General features: G+C 35.9%; 5 protein-coding genes across 10 annotated transcripts; 4 read left to right on the top strand and 1 right to left on the bottom strand.

The window, feature by feature from the left end:
• Window positions 1–6,458, top strand: LOC140665689 (zinc finger CCHC domain-containing protein 24). Of its 4 annotated transcripts, none has more exons than XM_072892088.1 (5): window positions 1–190; window positions 501–1,638; window positions 1,885–2,148; window positions 3,969–4,133; window positions 4,881–6,458. In XM_072892088.1, exons 2-5 carry the CDS (start codon window positions 1,456–1,458, stop codon window positions 5,001–5,003), a joined length of 735 nt encoding a protein of 244 aa, XP_072748189.1. In that variant the 5' UTR covers window positions 1–190; window positions 501–1,455; the 3' UTR covers window positions 5,004–6,458. The 4 variants fall into 4 exon arrangements, with proteins under 4 accessions (XP_072748189.1, XP_072748188.1, XP_072748187.1 ...); XM_072892087.1 differs by having other exon boundaries at window positions 1–223; XM_072892086.1 differs by having other exon boundaries at window positions 1–1,638.
• Garz (Sec7 domain-containing protein garz) lies at window positions 4,749–14,077 on the bottom strand. The gene is made up of 15 exons (XM_072892055.1): window positions 13,751–14,077; window positions 13,332–13,530; window positions 13,031–13,258; window positions 12,851–12,957; window positions 12,221–12,764; window positions 11,784–12,154; window positions 11,515–11,692; window positions 11,095–11,210; window positions 10,821–11,012; window positions 10,414–10,749; window positions 10,128–10,336; window positions 9,793–10,038; window positions 9,223–9,721; window positions 7,017–9,143; window positions 4,749–6,701 (listed from the first exon to the last, which is right to left on the bottom strand). Exons 1-15 carry the CDS (start codon window positions 13,868–13,870, stop codon window positions 6,600–6,602), a joined length of 5,574 nt encoding a protein of 1,857 aa, XP_072748156.1. The 5' UTR covers window positions 13,871–14,077; the 3' UTR covers window positions 4,749–6,599.
• A 432-nt stretch (window positions 14,078–14,509) lies between these two features.
• Window positions 14,510–17,236, top strand: LOC140665691 (uncharacterized). Of its 3 annotated transcripts, none has more exons than XM_072892092.1 (3): window positions 14,510–14,812; window positions 16,032–16,172; window positions 16,597–17,236. In XM_072892092.1, exons 2-3 carry the CDS (start codon window positions 16,041–16,043, stop codon window positions 16,792–16,794), a joined length of 330 nt encoding a protein of 109 aa, XP_072748193.1. In that variant the 5' UTR covers window positions 14,510–14,812; window positions 16,032–16,040; the 3' UTR covers window positions 16,795–17,236. The 3 variants fall into 3 exon arrangements, with proteins under 3 accessions (XP_072748193.1, XP_072748194.1, XP_072748192.1); XM_072892093.1 differs by having other exon boundaries at window positions 14,534–14,812; window positions 16,051–16,172; XM_072892091.1 differs by lacking the exon at window positions 14,510–14,812 and adding an exon at window positions 15,543–15,673 and having other exon boundaries at window positions 16,051–16,172.
• Window positions 17,237–17,384: 148 nt separating this feature from the next.
• Gxivspla2 (phospholipase A2 group XII) lies at window positions 17,385–19,059 on the top strand. The gene is made up of 3 exons (XM_072892090.1): window positions 17,385–17,729; window positions 18,195–18,262; window positions 18,594–19,059. The coding sequence occupies exons 1-3, from the start codon at window positions 17,495–17,497 to the stop codon at window positions 18,915–18,917; spliced, it is 627 nt and encodes a 208-aa protein (XP_072748191.1). The 5' UTR covers window positions 17,385–17,494; the 3' UTR covers window positions 18,918–19,059.
• A 208-nt stretch (window positions 19,060–19,267) lies between these two features.
• Window positions 19,268–20,888, top strand: LOC140665692 (uncharacterized). The gene is made up of 3 exons (XM_072892095.1): window positions 19,268–19,816; window positions 20,203–20,490; window positions 20,769–20,888. Exons 1-3 carry the CDS (start codon window positions 19,749–19,751, stop codon window positions 20,776–20,778), a joined length of 366 nt encoding a protein of 121 aa, XP_072748196.1. The 5' UTR covers window positions 19,268–19,748; the 3' UTR covers window positions 20,779–20,888.
• Window positions 20,889–20,939: the final 51 nt, after the last annotated feature.

Raw genomic sequence — 20,939 nt, 5'->3', positions numbered from 1 at the left:
TTTACATGTTGGTCCAACGCCGTTGGATCGTCTCTTCGGTGGCATCAGTGCGTTAATATGATGCGTAGCAGGCACGTCGTACTCGTGCAACGAGCATACTCGTCGCGATCGAGGCCCGTCCCGAGCTTCGCGGCCTCAGCTGAGCGGGATCGCGTGAAAATCGCGTGAGTTTCCGTCTCAATCTCGAAGAGTGAGTTAGATGCGCGTGATCGCGTAAGAACATGTATGTGGGTCACAATTTAACGCTCTCGCGACCGACGAAATGACATAGTACTATACGTTTTTTTTTATTTTTTTAAATTCTTCAGAATCGTCATAGTAATACGTCAGAGTAATGCGTCTTTTGGCGAGTCGAAACTGATGAGAGAACATTCGTTGTTCTCTGTTATACGATTAATGAGTCAAATGTCAACGATGTGCAATCTTACAGGAAAATAGTTTACTAAAATTAAAAATATAATTTAATGATAATTTATTTTAAAAATTTTTCTTTAAATCAGCCTCGAGATTTGCATTGAAAATCGAACGGATGTACCTGACCTGTTAATAAGAAAATGTAAACTCAAGAACATTTCACGAGTGAAGCGAACTGAAACGAGCGAAAAATATCGAGTCGAAAATATCGCGTCGAAAAATCCGAAGAAACGGTCGTTTCTTCCACGATATGTGTGTACAAGAATACACATCTTGGTAACATATGAGGAAACGAGATAGATTCAGAACACGCGCAACGTGCGTGTGTGCGTGAGAGCGCGTAAAAGCGTCGCCTGCAAACATTAAGTACTCGTTTTGAAGAGTCTGTCCAGTCGAAAGTGCTCGGATGCATTCAATGTGCCTCCAAGAAAATGCAGTTTCGCGATGCGCTGTCGACTTGAGAGAATGTTTGACGAAAAGTGACAGTAGGAAGCGTGACGAAATCAGTGAGATTCCAAGCGATTCTATAGCTAATAGAAAACGGCGACTTTTAATATGTATTCAAAATTGCAGGGCGAGAATAAAATTATGGTATCTTTGTTCATTGAAAATCTTCATCGAGGATCTTTGATTTTAAACTACGACTCTGTTTTAATGTCGCATGAACAGTTGTGTTCTATAAAGCTTTGCAATGATGATTTCAAAATTGAAAGTCATCTGTGTTAATTATCGCGATTGATTATCGCATCATTGTTACAAATCCAAACAAAATTGTGCTTCAAGAAATTAAGAAATTATTACGAAAAATTGTAAAAGAAAGAAACTGGGAGGATTTTAATAATTAATTTTATGTGACAAATCCAATTTTCTTAAAAGAGATTAATGAAAAGAATTAACTGTTGAATGAGATAGTTAATTGGAAATGTCGCGCTCGAATCTCTAAGGATATGATAAACGATCATCGGAGATCTATCAATCAGAAAATTGCTGCGTCGACCCGAGACCGAAACCGATAAACTTGTGGGCCGATTAGATAAAAATATGGCTGCTTGCCATTCGACACCTGCTGTGCAACGCATGCAGTTGCAGGACTCGACTCGGATCAGTTACGGCGCGGGTGCTGCGAATCAGAAGACCCTTCAGCAGTCAACCTATCCACCGCATTTGCTTAATTGGGTCTATCTGGCTATCGCCGAGCAAAATCCATCGCAGCCACCTGATCAGGTATAGTCATTCGTGAATCATTCGAATACGATTTATCTTGAGCCTTTGCCTTTACGAAGAATTTTTTCTACATTTATTAAATCTATTAAAAAATGAAGATGTACATGTTAGAGAAAGTTATAAAAAGCTTTATCTACACTTGCCTCTGAAGAGAATAATAATAAAAGGACTTAAGGCAGTTATTCGAGGTCTTTGTTCGCGAGCTCATTATTGTTAATAAGAGCGAATTATTCGTTTATATTTTAGAGCAAGCTACTTCCTACAGTCTGGAATAATTTCCCTGGCGCGTCGCAGACTTATCTGCATCAAGGCTCGCTGAATCCGTCCGGATCCATCAGACCAATGAGAGGCAACGTGACGGAGAATATTGCGGATTTAGCGGAACACTTTACAGATTTAAGCTTAAACGATAGGAAACCGACCAAGAGGCCGCCGTCGACATACCTATGTCACTTGTGCTTCAAGAAAGGTCATTATATCAAGGACTGCCCACAGGTCGGTACTTTCGCGGTGAGATTATAATATCGTTCTTTTCTTATTATATAATCTTATAGATTTTTTATTCATTTTTTATTCATATTATATTTTTTATTTATTGTGTATTTTAAATACTTTTAAAAATAAACATTAAATATTAATTTTTCACTCACGTACATTATAATTTTTAATTATTTTGTATTCAAATAAAAAATCGTAAGAAAGTCAATAGATAATTTGAAGCTCCTATAAGCGCGTATAGATTGCAATCGCAGATTAGAGTTTGAAAATTTTTCTAGAATATAATAATTATCTCTTTATCAACCTTTGAATTGATATTACATTTCAATGTGCAGTTACTATTTATCGCCCGATTCATGGAAAACTTTGATCAATCATCGTATGATATCTCATTGTGCAACGCACAAGATAGTATTTTAAGTATATCTTGTTTAAATTTTATTGTGATGATATAAGGGATGATTAATTGTCGATAAAATAATGAATAAAGAAAATATAATAAAAATTAATCGGACGAGTGAAATTTAAATCCGATCAGCAGTGTTTTAAAATTTCGAAACTTTGGAATATAATCACGATATAAACCTTACCTTTTAATAGGATGTTTTGTGGAAGAAATTCTGAAAATGTTCAACACACAATTAAAAGTATTTCAATATACACAAAATCCATATATAAATAAAATAATAATTTATATGACATATAATATACAACATTAATATAATGTAAAGTAATAATGGGCAACTTTTATATTTCGAATAAATAACCGTAGAACAACTAAATATAGTTTAAGTATAGTTTTAATTATATCGCCAACATTTAACTTATTATGCAAGTCTATTCGAACTTTACTACTCTGTCACACACAATCAGAAAGATTAAACAATATTAATGTAGAATATCAGAGAGTATCTTTCTCTTCTTTCTCTTTCGAAATGATTCATCGTCAGACATAAATCTCCACGGACGCAAAATCGTCGTAAGGAGTCCATCAGTAAATTTAGCGATACTCGTAAACGACGCGCGTGCCTTGATGCGACAACAGCGCGATACTCGTAGCTCAATTGAGCGTTAATTGACATAGCAAACAGCATCTCTGGGACACATGACGTCACACGGTCAATCATCGCGACATGCTCGATGAGGGTGTACCAATTAAGCCGCTTCTCCCGGCTGAGGTGACATTTTTCACGTCACCATTACTTATTCAGTGAATAGGGAACAGGGAAAAGATATTCTAATGTTTCGACCAAAAAATAATTGATAACTCTGATGAATTAATGCGAGATAAACGCTTACTAAACGAGTTTCTCAAAGAAGAAGAAGGTATGATATCCTTCCAAAAGCTAAATACATACGATACCGGTCATAAATATTACATCTCAAAAAAAGGCAAATAAATGAATAAGTTTTTTTTTCCCCGAGTTGATCTACTCATGTTCATAAAAATGTAATAAAATTATAATTATAATTAAAGTATACAATAACGACAATAAAATAATTTGATTATACATGTTTATTAAAGTAATGATTTTTCCTTGTTTCTATAAATGATGCAATACTTTTGACCTCGATACTGTATACATGTCCCTGAAATAGATTCTCGCATGTATTTTGAAAATCTTGATTGTTATTTGTTAATATAACTCGATATACAGATACGCGTTACTTTTAGATCTCACCTAAATCACACGCACCGATATGCAAAAAAAAGACGAACCGACTGGCGATTCCACGAGGAATTTTCAACGATCGATTTAATTGTTCAATCGTGGCGGAACTTTGTGCTCGGCGTTCGATTAGAAAATCTCTTACACTTTTAATTTCCACAGGCACGACCAAAGGGTGAGGGCTTGACGCCCTATCAAGGCAAGAAGCGATGCTTTGGCGAGTACAAGTGTCCGAAATGCAAACGTAAATGGATGTCAGGCAACAGCTGGGCTAATATGGGCCAAGAATGCATCAAGTGTCACATAAATGTATATCCTCATAAACAGGTGAGGCAAGAAGGATCCGTCTTTTCGATCATGCGACTCTCTGCTCGATTAAGATAAAATTAAGTCGAGATATCCGCCAGACGGAGTTCCTTCTTTGGTCAGACTTGATAAAAGACCCTTGGAACCGCCTTCTGCTCTCTCGAAATATTATTACGCGACCGAGAGAACGAAATCTCGCGTAAACCAGCAGGAAAGCTAATTATAGTCGCATAATCGCGCTCGCTCGCTCGCTCTTGCCGCCCGGTGTGTAGAAATATCCGGTCGCGCGGAGAGTCGCCGGTAATCATTACGTTACGAATTTCGCAAAAGACATTTGCAAATTTTTCTATTGTAACAGAGCGTTAATTACGCCGCGAATAAATGCTTTAGACGTGATCGATACAATCCGAGAATCGTTGTACAATCACTAAGAAACTCTTTGATTTACATGTATATTTTCTATATAATAAAGTCGTACAACGAATTATATTAATCTAATTAACAATACATAATTAACAATATTGAAATTATATAATAAATAACGTTACAATATTAAAAAATACAATATGAATAATATTAAAAATACACAATATGAATATCAATAATATTAATAGAGCATATATACCTCTTTTTCTCTCTCTCTCTCTCTCTCTCTCTCTCTATCTCTCTTTCTTACATAAAACGAGGAAATCGAAATATTCTTGCAAGTCGCTATTCTTGTCAAACACTCCTACATGTGGGCAATAAGATCGTTTGTATTATTTTCAGAGGCCGTTGGAAAAACCCGATGGTCTGGACGTGTCCGATCAAAGCAAGGTCCATCCCCAACATCTCTGCGAGAAGTGTAAAACGTTGGGCTATTATTGCAGACGCAGCGCAATAATAACTTAGTGACAATCAAATTCCGTCCAATTTATTAATCGCTTAATCATACTAAGGAAGAGAGAAAGAAACGTTTTTATCAGAGTGAATTGAAAAAAAAAAAAAGACAAATCTACAAAATCCATCATGTTTGATACATATTGATACCGATATCGATCTGGATGTGGATCTAGACAAGATAGAGTGCCCGTCTGTCGCGAAAGATTAAATACGAACAAATTTATATATACATATTATACGAGAGAAATAAACAGATATATTTTTATGTACAATTACAATAAAACAAGCTTTTTATCGCACGATCTTTGGTGAGGACTGCGATTTCAAAAGGCGCGACACTCTCTTTTCATATTACTGAACAATTATCTACACAGACACAAAAAGTGTGCATAAGAGTGCCAGCGGGATGATAATTTTCTTTTCGATTTGTCGATATTTGACAGTCAGCACACCGTGACATATAGGGAAACGCGAGTGAAAAACGAGAGCGTCGTTCTCAGGGATATATTTTGATCCTTTAAGAATTTTAATAATAATTAAATATTAGCGAATGTAACGATCGTAAACGAAACGTTCACATGTCACAATAATTTCGAGTTATATTAAACGCAAAACGTCGTCATTGAAAATCTTGTTTAACGGATCCAGGAATGTGCGAACACTAATGCATGTATAAATCTCTTATTATTCAATATATTATTTGCATATGTACAGATCGGGCTACGATATCACGAGAATGAAGAAACATTCGAGTTGCGTTCAAAGTATAAGTTGCGAGCGACAATTGAAACAATTTTACTGCAAGTTCAGTTTTTGATTGCAGATTCTTGGCTAGACGAGAGCAGTATAGATACGTTTATCCGGAAATGCGACGATGATGTACATACGTAGTTGCTTCTCGTGTATTTCAACATCTTGAAACTGAGCTCAGTAACTGCAAATATTGGTTTTTTAAGATCGTCGATTAGTTCTCTCTAAGAATGGCATTGAACATGCACAAATCTAACATACGTGACTATCCATGCAGACGTAAGAGAAGAGAATTTGCAATTCTCATCTGCAATTTTAAATTGGATTTGTAAATGTTTAAGTAGAATTTGTAAGAATAGATATCTGATGAGAAATATTATTTGGCTCGCATAATTCTACGTAAAACTCATGCAACACGCCGACAAAAATATTACAATCACAAAGAATTGATCGGTCGTCTCATGATCCTGATGATTTTGGCCCAAGTATTTGGCTATTTACGAAGAGAGCTTTTGCCCATGACACAAAAACAAAAAAAATTAAACGCAAGTACATATCAAGTGTACTAAAAGTAATGTCAAGAGTATATTATATGTTGTGAGTTATTGCTAAGATTATGCACGATAATCTTAACAATAACACACGTTATGGTATTATACATATATATTATTTGTATATAATGAGTGCGAAATATACAAACCAAAGATATGACAACTCTATGCTTATACCACGTATCTTCCCTCGTCTAATCGAGCAATCTTGAGAGAGTGAGTTCCTCATCTACACAAAACATGATAACGCGCATATCGTAGAAATATTTTATATAATACAATTTACATAAAAAATATACAGTGGTCAAGGATTGGTGACGACGAAGAGAAGATCCGCCGCCGGATCCTCGCTAAAATATGCCGCGGAGTTAAACGTCGTCGTCCCCGTAGAATCTACTGTCGTTGTCTGCAAACAGAACATTCGGTTAAATTCTATCACGTATGAATACATAAACTCTACTTTATTTATTCTAACGAAATATACAATCAAATTGCGAAAGATTCCAATTGATAATTTCAAATATCCGCGTTAAAGATAAAATATTAAATATTTATATACGTTTCTTGATGTATCATTATCTTAACGTTAACTGGTAAAAGATTGAATCATTTAATTAATACAAAGCAAACATTTATTTATTTATTTATTTATTTTTTGAGTCAATCATACCCTAATGAATGACTCGTCAAGATTTTGTTAAGACGTAAGACATTGATTCACCTCAGATGGATCTACACGATAGGGAGACGAGCCTTCCGTCACCGAACACTGATGCTGCGCTGGTTGCTCGTATGATTGTGTGTGCTGTGCGCACTGTTGCTGCATCAGCATTTGTTGTTGTTGTTGTTCCTGCTGTTTCCATTCCTCGTATTTCCTCATCGCGAGAATTAAATCTCGATTCTCGTCGGTAAGTTCAACATTTTGCGGTGTGTTCTTCAGTGGCCTGCTGTACTTTTCTTCGTTCAGCGACACCGGTTGAGGTTGTTGCTGCTGTCGTTCATCCATCTTATCCGTCAAAGAGTTCGAATAACAAATATCAAAGATATTCTGAGCGGTGGGCTGCACCGCGACTGGACTAGAGACGCTGGGCGGCGGTTGGCTAACTAGAGTAATCACTTGCTGCGACTCTTTACCCTCGGTATTGTATACCAATGTCGGTAACGAAATCGGAATTGGAACACCGCTGGATTGCACAGAATTAAGAATATCGATTGGCTGCGTTACGGTTTTTACATCTGTGTTATTCTCGTTAGAACACTCGGTGTCAGCCGAAAGAAGAGTAGTATTTTCTGGTTGTGGCGCTATAGATCCCGGGAAGGATGGCGGCTGCTGTTGACCGACCAAACTGATGACTTGCGGTTGTTGCAGCGGTTGTTGTGATGGTTGCGGAGATGGCAGAACCGCGACCGGCGGTTCCGGAAAGAGCTCCGCTTTTAAATTCGGTAAAAACACGTCGATCGCTCTCCATGTGGGCGCCCAGAGATTGGAACTTGGCGCCAAAACGTTTGCCGACGACATCACCAGCAACATATTCTTCAACGATTCAGGAATCGCCTCGAACAGAAGCTCGCTATTGTCAGCATGCATATACGCACGCAGAAGCTCCAGCACCGTCAACCATAGCGGCAGAAAACCGGGTAAAGTCAGCAGAGGAGTAAGATGGTGAAGAAATACCTTGGATAGTAACATCGCGGCTCTGACTCTTGTTTCTTCGACGCCAATAGGATCGTTGGACGCGATGGGACCCAACAACTGCGCTAATAATGGAAACAACACTTCCTCGAGACACTGCGACCATTCTATCGCAGTAAGTTGTGCCAGATCGTGCGCTAACAAAGTACTCTGAAGATACGTTATCGCAGCCGTGCGCACTGGTCGGCGGGCGTCACAGCAGAGTCGCGCGATACCTTGCAACAACGGGCGCCAAGCTTGCGGCCATAAGGATATGCCGTCATCGATGCTACCCTCTTCTGCCCACCATCGGAATACCTGCGCAATTCTCGTGTGCAACGTGTGCATTAGATCCAACAATTGTACCGGACTCTGTTGGTAGCTGGCTGACTCCTCCGAGGAATTCGCCCTGTTTTTCTTGCCAGCGCATTGCAGTACCGCCTCGGCAAACGTTCTCACACAATTGACGCACAGATCAAAGTTGAACGGTGTCACATGCGCCATGTCGCGTACCAAGAAGTTCAGACTCTCGCAGCACTTGACAAACGCTGCCGAATCGTGAGGCTGCAGATCTCGCACCAGTACTATCGTGTCAGCGGCTACCGGAAGTGGTGCTTCAGTGCCGGTCGGCGACACTAGCACCCATTCCGGCACGGGACTAATCGGCCTGGGATCTAAGACCGATGTGCGAGCGTTTGTTGTTTCATCCAGAACAGTGTTGGACCGTTTTGGTGCTAATGCGCCGGCACCCGCGCATTCCAATAGACTGAACACCACCTTCCAATCCTCGGCACTATGAATATTTGCAGCGCCTGTTTTCAATAGTTCGAACAGACCGTAGGCGATCTGTCGAGCCAATGGCGCGGTCGTCGCGGACGGTAGGTGGGTTAGAGGTAGTAGAGGAGACAGACATGCAAACTCTTCACCGCGTAAAAGCCTGATAGCCAGTCTCAACATACCCACGGCAACTCTTTCGAGAAGATAAGGATGGTTCTCGCGTGCCGCCATTGTCAATAAGCGATCCAAGTGACCCTGAACGACCGGCCAGATGCATGTTACTCTGTCACGGTTCTGTATAGTTACTTCTAACAATAGCTCTAATATAAATATAGATATGTCTTCGTCATTAGGATTCACCGTTACTAAAGCACCAACTAAAGAATTGAGTGATTCACTCTGTAAAGTATAACAATTGTTAAAATGCAATTCAAATTGTAAATATTATAAATTGTTGTGTCATCAAATGTCGACTTACCTGAAAGAACTTGCTTTCTTCAATAATTTCCTTGAGGTAACAATTGGCGATAAACTCCACGGCCTTTTTTCGCGCCGTTGCTTCGGCGGGATGTGCTAGACGCGATGTATCCATCGCAATATAGGAATAAAAGGTAGAAAATATTCCTTGATCGCCCGGGGAGACTTTCGGCGTAGTTGGCTCCCGGAGTAGAGATATCTTGCCAGATGGATCGATAAAATCCTCCGCCTCCGTGAGATTCTTCGGCAATAATCTCGCTTCATAAAGTGATTGCAAGCAATCGATAATGTTCTTCCACGACGCTCTCAAGGCATCTCCGTGCAAATGTGTGATCTTGAAAAGAGTGCGAGCAGCCAATTGCGACTTTGAACTTCCACCAAGATGCAGAACCACTTGTTCAGGTTTCCCGCCAATCATCAAACCCGTGAATTTGCAGAGACTCACTATGAGTGTGTCCAAGTCGCTGCACATGCTATAGTGAGCACTGATCGCCGCACAACTGAAAAAAGAAAGTTGAGCTAGTACAAGAATACATTTAAGTAGATGTTTAAAAGACTAAGTGTAACAAACCTGAGGAACGTTTGAGCGACTTTGCGTTGCAATGATCTGTCCGGCGCTTTATCGTAAGCTCGACAAAGAGCACTGATAATCGGACCCCACGCATGCTCGGCCAAATCTTTGTCGATGAATTCACCGGAATTGCCTACTTTCAAGTATACACTCTCAGGTCCGGAACCTCTCCTCAGTAAAACCTTCCACAGATAATTTTCCTTTACTAACCCGGTTTGCTCAGCCGGCATTACAATTTCCTCCCCTCTAGAAATACAGATTAACAATGTTTATACAATTGTAAAATATAAATCTAACATACATCAACCTACTTTACAATTTTGCACAATACTTACTTAATTGAAGTATATATGTCATCGAGCATATCCTGATCGAAATCAGCATCACCATTAACTTTTTTCAAATTTCTCTTGAATTCGTCAGCAGTCATAGGATTATTTTGCCTCTTTACATTATAATTATGTTGATCGACATTTAACATAATCACTGCATAAGCTAACGTAAAGGCAGCATCGGCAGAGGCAAATGGTCTACCATTGCTGTCCTAAAAATATCAATATTCGGTTAGTCTAATTTCATATTCGTGTTATTTTTAATAACTATTCCAATACGTGTACTTACATGCCAATGCTCGGCGAATTTTTCGAGTAAAAGAGATATAAGAGGGGCTTCTCCAGGTAATCTAAACGATTCCAGATAAAGTCGTAGAGCCTGGTCGATTCTTGTATTTCTCAAATCAAAATTATGCACAAAATAATTAAGAATGTTCTTATTTTCCTTTTTGCTGATATATTCGCCTATTGCTTTTTTATCTAAACCTGGATTTTCTCTCAGAAGCTTTGCGACTCTTTCAGGATCCGAGTGACCAAGAGTACCACCAAGAAGACCGTGTTCTGTAAGTTTTGCGATACCTTCTCGCGGATTCTCGTTAAATTTCTCTGTACCAAGGACTAACCACTGAAAATAACAAAAGACCTGGTTTATTCTAGCCTGTTATATCAAAATTTGAAAGGAAAACTATTACCTACCCGTTTGTTCGCTTTTGTAGCGAACAGATCTTCGCGCGTAGGAAGATTCGACGATGTCTCGTGACGTGATGGCTTGCACAATTCTTTGCATCCTTTACAACGAATTTCCATACCGGCAATCAGCATTATTATAGCATCCAAAGAAATCAATTGCATACTATACATGCTTGTAGTCATATGTATAGAAACATTCTACGGAAGAAATTTTCATAGATATAAAATTTTAGTTAAAACATTAGTTATTAATACATAATACACGAAAGAAAGAATGTACCTTAGAGAACATCTTCATAAGTTCCTCGTACAAGTTTGTGGAATAAAGTCCGCAATCATAATTTAAATACAACTCGGCAGGTAAACCGGGTATTCTCCACAACCTTACTATAGCCTCTGTAGATTACAAAAATAAAAACTTATATTATTAATAACATCGCATGTTGTACTTTAAGGAACGATATAAAGACTCGATCGTGCTGGCGTGCAAATCCGTGGGTCGTAAACGAACCACGAAGATGCAGGCGTAGTCGAGAGTCTTGATAAAAGCTACTAGAAGCTTACGACAATGGGATAACACCCACTGAGCAGATCTGTCATAATATTTCCATATGTTGAGCAATTCATGCTCAGTTGCTGCAATCACTAGCACACGCTTCTAATATTACATATTGTATGACGTCACAAAATTAAAACGTACCAAGTGCTAATTCTCGTTGTTCGTATGATATCCTATTAGATTCAGAATGAACAATTTCCATTAATTTAATTAAATAATGTTCCAGCTGAAATTTCAGATGTTCTCTTTGCGATTCAAACAGTAGAAATGATACTTGAAGATCTACAGCGAGGATCGATAATCTGTCTGTTCCAAGCAGCTGATACATAAAAACAAAGTATTACGATATTTCTCGTTTCATTAATATACACACGTTAAATATAATTATAAAGTTTAATTATTTCATTTACCAAGATAAGATTTCTACACAAGTCGTCCTTTGCAAGCGCGAGTAAGGATGAGAAGTTAGAAAGAGCATCGGCGGCGATCTCCAACGCCACTTGCAATAAGCTGAGACCCAAGTGAGTCATAATTTCGTTGTTTTGCTTGTCGAGAGGACTACACAGGGAAATGAGAAATCTAAACAGCTCGCGCACACATAATGCGCCATATGGCGCGCGCTGTTGCAGTGGAATAAATCGAACACCCTGACTATTCACGTACTCCTCGATTTGTTCGGGTTCTTTCGTTTTAGACATTTTATATGTACTTTCGTCTATCGACAAGTCTTCCACACTACCAGTCGGAGATTGCGCGAAATCGATACTTTTTTCTTCATCACCTGTGCACAATTATTCATAAAATAAAAATTTAAAAATTAAGATGTATTTTTTAAAATAGCAAGTACCTTGATTTTCTGATACAGATTGCTTAATGGAAGATTCGTTCAATGATGTTTCGTTCAATGTATTTTTCTGATCGATTGCATCTTCCTTCTCTACGATCTTAGTTTCTGTTGAAGCTACGGTTTTATTTTCAATGTTGACATTTTCAGACGCACCGTTAATCTCGATTGTTTCTGTCTCATTTTTAACATCTTTACTGTTTACGTCTTTATCTTCTTTTTCTTGATTCTTATTCGTCTCCTGATTATCCACTGCTTTATTACATTTGTTATTATCCTTATTAGTATCAATTTTGTTTTCATTTTTTTCATCTTCGTTTTTATCGATACTTCCATGATCTAGAGATCCTTGCATATCAACAATATTACCGACTGGTGAGACGGGTGTAGTGGCCAAGTGACTTGCTTGGATTCTGTCTACTGAACTCAGAATAAGCGGCTCCTTCTCATCGATGTCATCTGTGACAGACTTCGACTTTTGCTTTGTGTAACTTTTATGTTTTCTATTCTTACTACGAGTATTTTCTATGCTGTTTGTCCTCATTTTCTGTTAAAAATTAAAATATTACATTTTACACATATACTTTAAAAAAAGTACTTTAACACTACTATACTTTAAAAATTACAGCTTACTTTCATATTTGATAAGACTCTAGTATCGTCGACAAACTGAGGTAATCTGGTAAACAAATGTTGAACTATGTCTCTTAGACAATGTTCTGCTGTTCTTCTAAGTATTTCTGCAAAGGAGATAGTTGATTCACTTGATTCATTTGTCAGCAGAAATGTGAAACTGCCTCTGATATAACTCACCACTCAGACGTGTTTCAAAGCATATCCTGAAGCAACTCAGCATAATTTCACATACACTTTCATTGGAGAGATGATCGCCTGCAGGTGAAAGCATGAGGGCTCTCAGTACCTGTAGGATTCTCATGAGGACTACTCCATCACCGGATGCATCAGTACCTACAAATCTTGCATGAGTAACGGCATCTGCTATAGTTCCTACACAGGAAGCTGTAGCAGGATGATTAGCATCTGAGAAAAGAAAATTATGCATTAGAGCACAAAAAAGACAAGAATTCTAATCGTTACAACAATTGAGACCAACCAACAAGACCATAAGAAATTATTTTATTAACAGCAGACAGCGCTAGACTAGTGACAGGTCCTGTGGTTTCCTCCGATCTTATAATTTCCAGAAAAGGAGTAAGAAAAACTGCAGGTTCCAGTTGAGACAGATCTCTATGCTCGTTTAACACTTCCTTCAAGGTGTTTAAACCCTTCATTAAAGTATCTTGATCGTCATCCTAGAAATTAAATTAGATCATTAAAATACTTTCCAGATCTATCATAATGATCTCTGTCAAATTTATACAAGTGTCAAAATATCGATTACTATAGCGATTTCTGCAACCTGCCTGATTTGACAGGAACAAAAATAGATGTAAATTCTCAGTACACATAAGACTGATTATTTTATTGGTAAGAACAATTAATAAAGGAGAGACAAAAATGGGCTATTCTAACCTGGTGAGAGTGCGACGACCATCGGGCACCTCGCCGCATCGCCGTCACCAGGAGGCATACTTCGCTCTCGACGACGTATAAGCCGCCCCTACAGAGACCTACGGATCTCGTTCTGCTCATCTCGCGTGATTTTATCGTTACGTCATGACCGAATCAAGAAACTTTACGACTATCACAGTCAGATAATTCGCGACATTTGCCAAACGTTCGCCAACATACGTCAAGTATCGAGGCGAACCACTTACCACTTGCCACTTTCCACTACTTCCAACTTCCAACTTCCAACACGATAATCATCGACCACCGTCGACCTACGGCTCTCGCAATTAGAACTACTATATGTTCGATTAGTCGATATTAATATGTCGAGAATATGTTACTCTTCTACATTTATAAAAAAAAAAATCCGTAAAAAAACATATTGAGTATAAAATGATGTGGCAAAAATTAATTTTAAAAATTAATTTAAAAAATGGAGTAGTATATCGGTTCATGTCAATACTATATCCACAACTGTTTTATCATTATGGAAAGTGGATGTGGATACGTAGTTCCGGGCAGGTGTGAAATGAATGTATGTGACGCTAGTGTACAACGTGAAAAAAGTGTCGTATGAAAAATGGCACCGTAGCTGGTGGCTTTTCAGGCTTCTCTCTCTTTGATATATATCGATTGTAAAATTATGGACCGATAAAATTAATTAAAAAAATTGAGCAGTATATTAATAAACTTAAATAAATGTCAAGTGAACAATCGTTCCAATTATTAGTCTGTATTGTACCAGTATTATTATATATTGTAATCAATATACATACTATATATAAGTTTTTTCATGGACACTCTGTATATATAAGACTTGTGCTAACTGGAGATAACTGTAACTATCGACTGGAAACTATTACATTATTAATCGATCAGTTGGAGCAGCGTGTGTCGTGTAGTAACTCGTACTCTCTGAGTTACGATCTGTTTTTCTCAATTATTGACAACGTCTAGCCGTACATTGTTGTGAAAATATACATGTACTTAAACCTCCAACATATTTGCAGTTGATTATTGACGGTAAGAATGAATCAAGTATTAAGATCTTTTTCTCTCTTGACGTTTGCTACGTTTGTATGTATCATTAATAATCGCCTGCATTCCATACAAGATGAATCGATCCTTACGAGATTATCCTATCGAGATTATTTCTTCAAAAATTGTATGGTATTAAATCAATACATTATGAGACGAGATTCTTTGTGTGTATGCCTCGTGCGGACGAATTTACATTAGAAATTTCAGATAAACTATCGCTGTCTTTTACAGATTAAAGCAACGGTCAACAGAAAGAATGACCGATTGTTCTCAATAACATGACAGACTGTTTTCGAACGAAAATGGCATTTTATCAGGATTATAAATTCAACGAAAATGATATGTCGTCAAAACTCTGTAGAGTATTAATTGAAAGAGTTGTTTTATTCTTTATTCATAGATAAATACAATGATAGATTATATAGTCGAATTTATCAGAGAGGTTATAAAAAAATAATAATGAAGGAAATATTTCCATTTATATTTTATATATCTTATTTTTCTTAGTTTACTTAATGAAGAATTAACCTATTTATGAAAAAACTAGTAATAGTTTTCCAACTTTATATAATTTATGTAAAAATCTTTTAATTATTGAAATAATAAATATTCTTTGTTTTTATTTTCTTTGTTTGTAACAATAAATATTCTTTATTTTCTTTGTATTTTTTTATATATCTTATCTGTTCACTGGTTTTGATCAGTGAGATATATGACTCATCAGATTAGTAATGTAGCTCTAGATAAATAAATTTGCAATGTCTTATCTCTTTGCACACATTAGTCACATTTGTAGTACTATAAGTAGAGAAACAAAATTCGAGCTCAGGACTTATTTTCAAAGTAATATTTTTACGTATAAAAATGTATAACAGAATCGCACGTTTATTTAGATCTGTTCCTCTATATAATAATAATAATAATCTGTTAAATATTTATTCAGGTATTTCTAACAAAATGCATGAATTTTCCTGTAACATATATAATTGAAAGTGCTAAAAGAATTTAATGAATGATTCAAACTATGTCTGAACCTGATAACAAAATTTATTTATGGTAGGAAAAAATATACTATTAGTCTTTGGAAAACACAAATTCTCTGATCAGATTCTCCAAACAATACCAGAACAAAATTTAAATTCTTTATAATTGAAGTTAACGCGAACGTGCGAGGCATAATCGAAGTCAATAATCTCTTTAGCTCAATAGAATGGGTTCAGTTTCCAGTACAAAGAAGTCAATCATGCCTGCCACACGAGATTTCGTCAACGAACTCATCACAAAGGATTCAGTTGTCATCTTCTCCAAAACCTACTGTCCATACTGCAAAATGGCCAAGCAAGTATGTATACTTTATTTCCATGAAAGAGAGAGAGAGAGAGAGAGAGAGATATATATATAGAGTGTGTGATTTCAATCTTGTTTATAATGGACACAAATTCTCCTGGAAATTAAATGATAAACACTAACATCATTTAATTAACATTACAGCAAATGCTAATATATTCATATCCAAATAACAGACTCGCAGAGTCTTTAAAAAATGTTCTTACATTGGCATCTAAATTTCCATTATTGTATATCATATTAAGAAAATTAATTATTTTCTTGACATTTTCTTTGTTTGATTATTATGGACAATCATTTTTTATGAAATAGAATTTTCAACTCTATGTTTCATAAAAAATTCAAAAATAAAAATTTATTGAAATTATGCTTAATTTATTATTTATTTGTCAATATTAATTTACTTCTGATATTTATAGGTATTTGAATCATTAAAAAAACCATATACAGTGATAGAATTGGACAACAGAGAAGACGCACAAGACATACAAGATGTGTTGGGTGAAATAACAGGTGCCAGAACAGTGCCCAGGGTATTCCTCAATGGAGAATGTTTAGGAGGTGGTACCGATGTGAAGAAATTGTATGAGAATGGCGAGCTTGAAAAAAAATTTTAACTTTTAATTTACGAAGTGTCTTATGACAAATAATAATTTGTTCAATATAAAAAATGTATAATTTTTTTTTTTTATATATATATATATATATATATATATGATAAAATATTACGTATGTTGACATTCTCATGCAAGAGCACAAGAATGAAAATACATTTTAATTTTATCTTAAATAATTTTTTAAAGAGTATACTCTTACTTAAATTTTACTATTTTTAAAAACAGTCTATGAAATACAGAATCAAATAAATTCTATTTAAAATTAACAAATCCAGACAAAATTACTGGACAAAATTGACATATAAAAATATTTCTGACTCCGTTAACTGCTTATATATTGTACTTAGTATATATATATAAATTGTGCGCTTTTAAAAATAGATACATTACACGCGATGCTCGCGACATGAGGTAAGAAATAAATCTGTCATTTTTACCTGCACTTTCTGCACTTTTTCCCCTTTCCACTCTGTCGCGAATTCTATATCGAGTACCTATTTCATCTTAGACCGAAAGGTATAAGTAAGTAGAAGAAACGGAGCAAATAATAATTCAATTGACATCGTGTCCACAATCCGCGAGCACCACGTGTTCGTTCGTGATGACGGCAGTTAATTCGTACACCTAAAAATACTCGCAGTCCAATAGAGATCGCCCATCGCATAGATCCTGAACAAAACGATCGAAGTTATCACGAAGGATGGATCTGTCGCAGTATCGTAAAATCATAATCTACGTGTTAACGTTCTTGGCGTACGCCTGGTCCGGCTACGGTGCCGGATTGTTATCGAATTTAAGGGACGCCGTGTTGGCAGCGGAATCGGTCTTTCAAGATCTCTTTAGCAACGCCATAACCGTTGCGAGGAAGATCAAGGATATACACGAAATATTTGACGCCGCCGTGGAAGAGAACTGCGTTTTCCAATGTCCCGATGGTGCGTATATTTACATTCGAATTTTTTTTTCGCCTTATCTCAGGTTATCTCTCCTACGCACACCGCCATTGGTCGATTCCGATCGATTTGGAGCTCCTTGTTCCAATTACACTTTTTACACTTTGAGTTCTTCTGCCTCTTTTTTCCCTAAGAATTTCCCTAAGAAATACAGTATCTTTTTCATTTTCTATGCAAAAAAAGTAAAAAAAAAAATTAAGTTCCACAAGTGAACCTTTTCTGATGTTGACATTTGACATTTGAAGTGAAATATTCTCTACAGCTGATATGGATTACGGTTCACTTGGCAATCGCAGTGCTACGTAGGAACATATCATCTTTGTTGTCCACTGAAAGTTAAACAAAGATAGATTATATACTCGCAACGCTGCGATCGCGTCAAGTAAAGCGTAATCATCTGCGTTGTGATTGGACAAATTTTAGTGGCACATTATTTAAATTTTTCAGGCTCCACGCCAAAGCCAGACTGGAATCATAAGCCGCGAAGCAACGGATGCGGTTCTCTCGGAATCGAGGTTGGTGTCTAAACCCTACTTCCTCAGGAAACTAAATAAATAAATCACTGAGAAGCACTTTATTTTCACAATAATAAAAGTTGACATATATGTGCGACATTGACTATTTATTTGATTAATTGAACAAACAAGCATACTATATTGTTATCTATTAAGTTAATTAAAATTTTTTTTTTAATTTAAATATATAATTTTTTTAGAATTAGTTTTTAATATTCTTTTATATTTAATAGAGTAAATACATAATTATTAATTTAACTCTCTTTCTCTTTCTCTTTCTCTATTGTATTAATTATATAGCAATTTTTATAAGATATTTGTTATATTGTAGTTAAATCAAGAATACCTCCCGCTCGCTGAAATGACAAAGTGCTGTGACCTCCATGACATTTGTTATGACACTTGCAATATGGACAAGGAGAAGTGCGATTTGGAATTCAAGAGATGCTTGTATAAATATTGCGACACGTACCAAACTACCGGTGTTACTATCGTCAACACATGTAAAGCTGCAGCAAAAGTCCTTTTCACAGGGACAACGGCATTAGGTTGCAAAAGCTTTCTCGATGCTCAGAAAGAGGCTTGTTACTGTCCTGATAAATGGAGCAAAAATAAGAAACCAAAGAGAGCGGCACAGGCCGGTGGAGAATTATAATGTTGCACAGGAAAAAAAGACAATATAATACATATATAACAAAGTGTAATTAAAAAGAGAAATAATTTCTATCTACAATAAATTGCTACCAATGACTTGGTATAAAATAGGATTTCTATATTATATTTATTTTATAGTATTATACATATATATTTATATGTCCATATAATTTATGAAAATCAATAAACAAAGACTACTAAAAACAAAATAAGAACATATTTTTGTTATATTTATATTATATTGCTAATTAAAAACTGTGTTAAAACCACTTCAGTCTATCTATTCATGACAAAATTCGCGCGTGATAGATATCTATTAATAATTTTATTAACAATTTTATTGATTTCAACATATAATGTCCATATTATATTCTAATTTCACCATGTAATATTATATCATATAATATAGTAGAATTAATAATGTATATAAAGAAAACACACATTCAAAGAAATTATGTGTCAGAATGCACATATATATATATTAAAATTTTCAGCATGTGAATTATAAATTGATTTTTGTCTTGAATCTTGTAAATTGTACGAAATGGGTTTTAAAAACGATAGAGAGATAAGTCAGACACGTGTAGTACATTGAATTAATGTCACAAAGATTTAGATGTTCCATTTTACGTACATCACTGTAATCTGTAATATCGAAATCATGCTTGTCTTTTGAAAAAACAAGGGACAGTCTTTTGCGATGTAAATGTCGATGCAACAACTGCTTTAGATAAAATTACTGGCCATGATCGATGAAAATAATTAATAATAAATTGTAAAGTAACACTATTTGTTAAAACAATCGTTAATGCTACCGTAATATAAAATTGAAATGGGAAACGCTAGCTCTACGCAGTCCTCTAAGACTCAAAAAGATCATAAGAAGGAAAGTCACGGCTGGTAAAAGAATTTTTATTTTATATGGGAAAGCAATATCCTCGTTTCGTATATAATTTCAATTTTTGACGTATATATTTTTCGATATAATTTTTAAGAGTTTGTTTTAAAATTAAAAAAAATAATTTTCTTTCAATATATAAGATATATGCAATACATTCATATGAGAAATATTTTATTGACTAAATTTGTCTCTTTTTTTTCCTTGATTTCTTTAAAATTGATAAAAAAAGTGATGTTCTTATTAAATAATTATTTGTGTAAAAGCGAAAGGCACCAAAATTAATTGTTTTTGACGTTACAATTTATTAGGACAGATACCGAAATTTTATTGTTAGCGACCAATCGAGCACGCAAAAGCGTACTTTGCAGTTTTGCCTTTTACGTAGCGCAGATACTGGAAAAGACAGACGATCCGCGAACGGAAAGGGTAAACCGATCGACCAAAGTTCACGAGACTGGAATGTCCGAGCGACGAATCCTTTCATCATCTTCTTCCTGCGATTGCGTAGTAAGAAACCGAAAGAGCATGTCACCGTGATAGCACGAGCTGCGGGTAAACTGTGGGCCCGAATGTCTCCCGAACAGAGGAAGAAATATATAGATCTCGCCAACGCGGAGAAGAAACGACGCCAGGAGAAAAAATGGAAAAGGAAGCGTTTGTCTACACGTTCGAGGTAATCAGTGTGCGAATAAAAAAAATCGGATAAATATTTCGATCATCTTTAGGTGAAGAGATCTTTAAGTGAAATAATAAATCCAAGGGAAATTCAAAATTCAAAAAATCTCACAATTCAAAGTTAATAAATTGTAAAGTCTTAGAATTCATAATTTGTACAAAAATCGAAAGTACATATTTTTTTTAAGATACACAATTATAGATTTTTTTTTAACTCACTCCTTTCCTTTCAATCCTTCAAATACTAGATAAATCCGATCGTATTTTTATCTTCAGGATGAAGTAGCGAGGCTTTTAGAGACTCGAGCTCACGCTGGGATGATGACCACGCGCAATACATGTCGCTACAGTGATAATATCTGGAAACGATCAAAATGCGATTATATATTTTTGATTTCTTTTTTATTTGTTAGTAGTCTTTTTTTAGATCTATGTACAATAAATATT

The sequence above is a fragment of the Anoplolepis gracilipes genome, chromosome 5, assembly GCF_047496725.1.
Source record: "Anoplolepis gracilipes chromosome 5, ASM4749672v1, whole genome shotgun sequence".
Classification (NCBI taxonomy): domain Eukaryota; kingdom Metazoa; phylum Arthropoda; class Insecta; order Hymenoptera; family Formicidae; genus Anoplolepis; species Anoplolepis gracilipes.
This window is presented reverse-complemented; position numbering and strand designations above follow the sequence as displayed.

Bases quoted from the DNA above. Each gene is read 5' to 3' on its own strand.
- Gxivspla2 (XM_072892090.1), top strand. From the start codon at position 17,495: ATGGATCTGTCGCAGTATCGTAAAATCATAATCTACGTGTTAACGTTC. The intron at 17,730-18,194 runs GTGCGTATATTT...TAAATTTTTCAG, and splicing joins CGTTTTCCAATGTCCCGATG to GCTCCACGCCAAAGCCAGAC. The intron at 18,263-18,593 runs GTTGGTGTCTAA...GTTATATTGTAG, and splicing joins GCGGTTCTCTCGGAATCGAG to TTAAATCAAGAATACCTCCC.
- LOC140665691 (XM_072892091.1), top strand. From the start codon at position 15,589: ATGTCTTATCTCTTTGCACACATTAGTCACATTTGTAGTACTATAAGT. The intron at 15,674-16,050 runs GTAATATTTTTA...GAATGGGTTCAG, and splicing joins GCTCAGGACTTATTTTCAAA to TTTCCAGTACAAAGAAGTCA. The intron at 16,173-16,596 runs GTATGTATACTT...TGATATTTATAG, and splicing joins ACTGCAAAATGGCCAAGCAA to GTATTTGAATCATTAAAAAA.
- Garz (XM_072892055.1), bottom strand. From the start codon at position 13,870: ATGAGCAGAACGAGATCCGTAGGTCTCTGTAGGGGCGGCTTATACGTC. The intron at 10,337-10,413 runs GTAAGTACACGT...TGATATTTTTAG, and splicing joins AATTCGCCGAGCATTGGCAT to GACAGCAATGGTAGACCATT. The intron at 6,702-7,016 runs GTGAATCAATGT...TTCTGTTTGCAG, and splicing joins ATCGTGTAGATCCATCTGAG to ACAACGACAGTAGATTCTAC.
- LOC140665689 (XM_072892088.1), top strand. From the start codon at position 1,456: ATGGCTGCTTGCCATTCGACACCTGCTGTGCAACGCATGCAGTTGCAG. The intron at 1,639-1,884 runs GTATAGTCATTC...TTTATATTTTAG, and splicing joins CATCGCAGCCACCTGATCAG to AGCAAGCTACTTCCTACAGT. The intron at 4,134-4,880 runs GTGAGGCAAGAA...TATTATTTTCAG, and splicing joins ATGTATATCCTCATAAACAG to AGGCCGTTGGAAAAACCCGA.
- LOC140665692 (XM_072892095.1), top strand. From the start codon at position 19,749: ATGGGAAACGCTAGCTCTACGCAGTCCTCTAAGACTCAAAAAGATCAT. The intron at 19,817-20,202 runs GTAAAAGAATTT...CCTTTTACGTAG, and splicing joins AAGAAGGAAAGTCACGGCTG to CGCAGATACTGGAAAAGACA.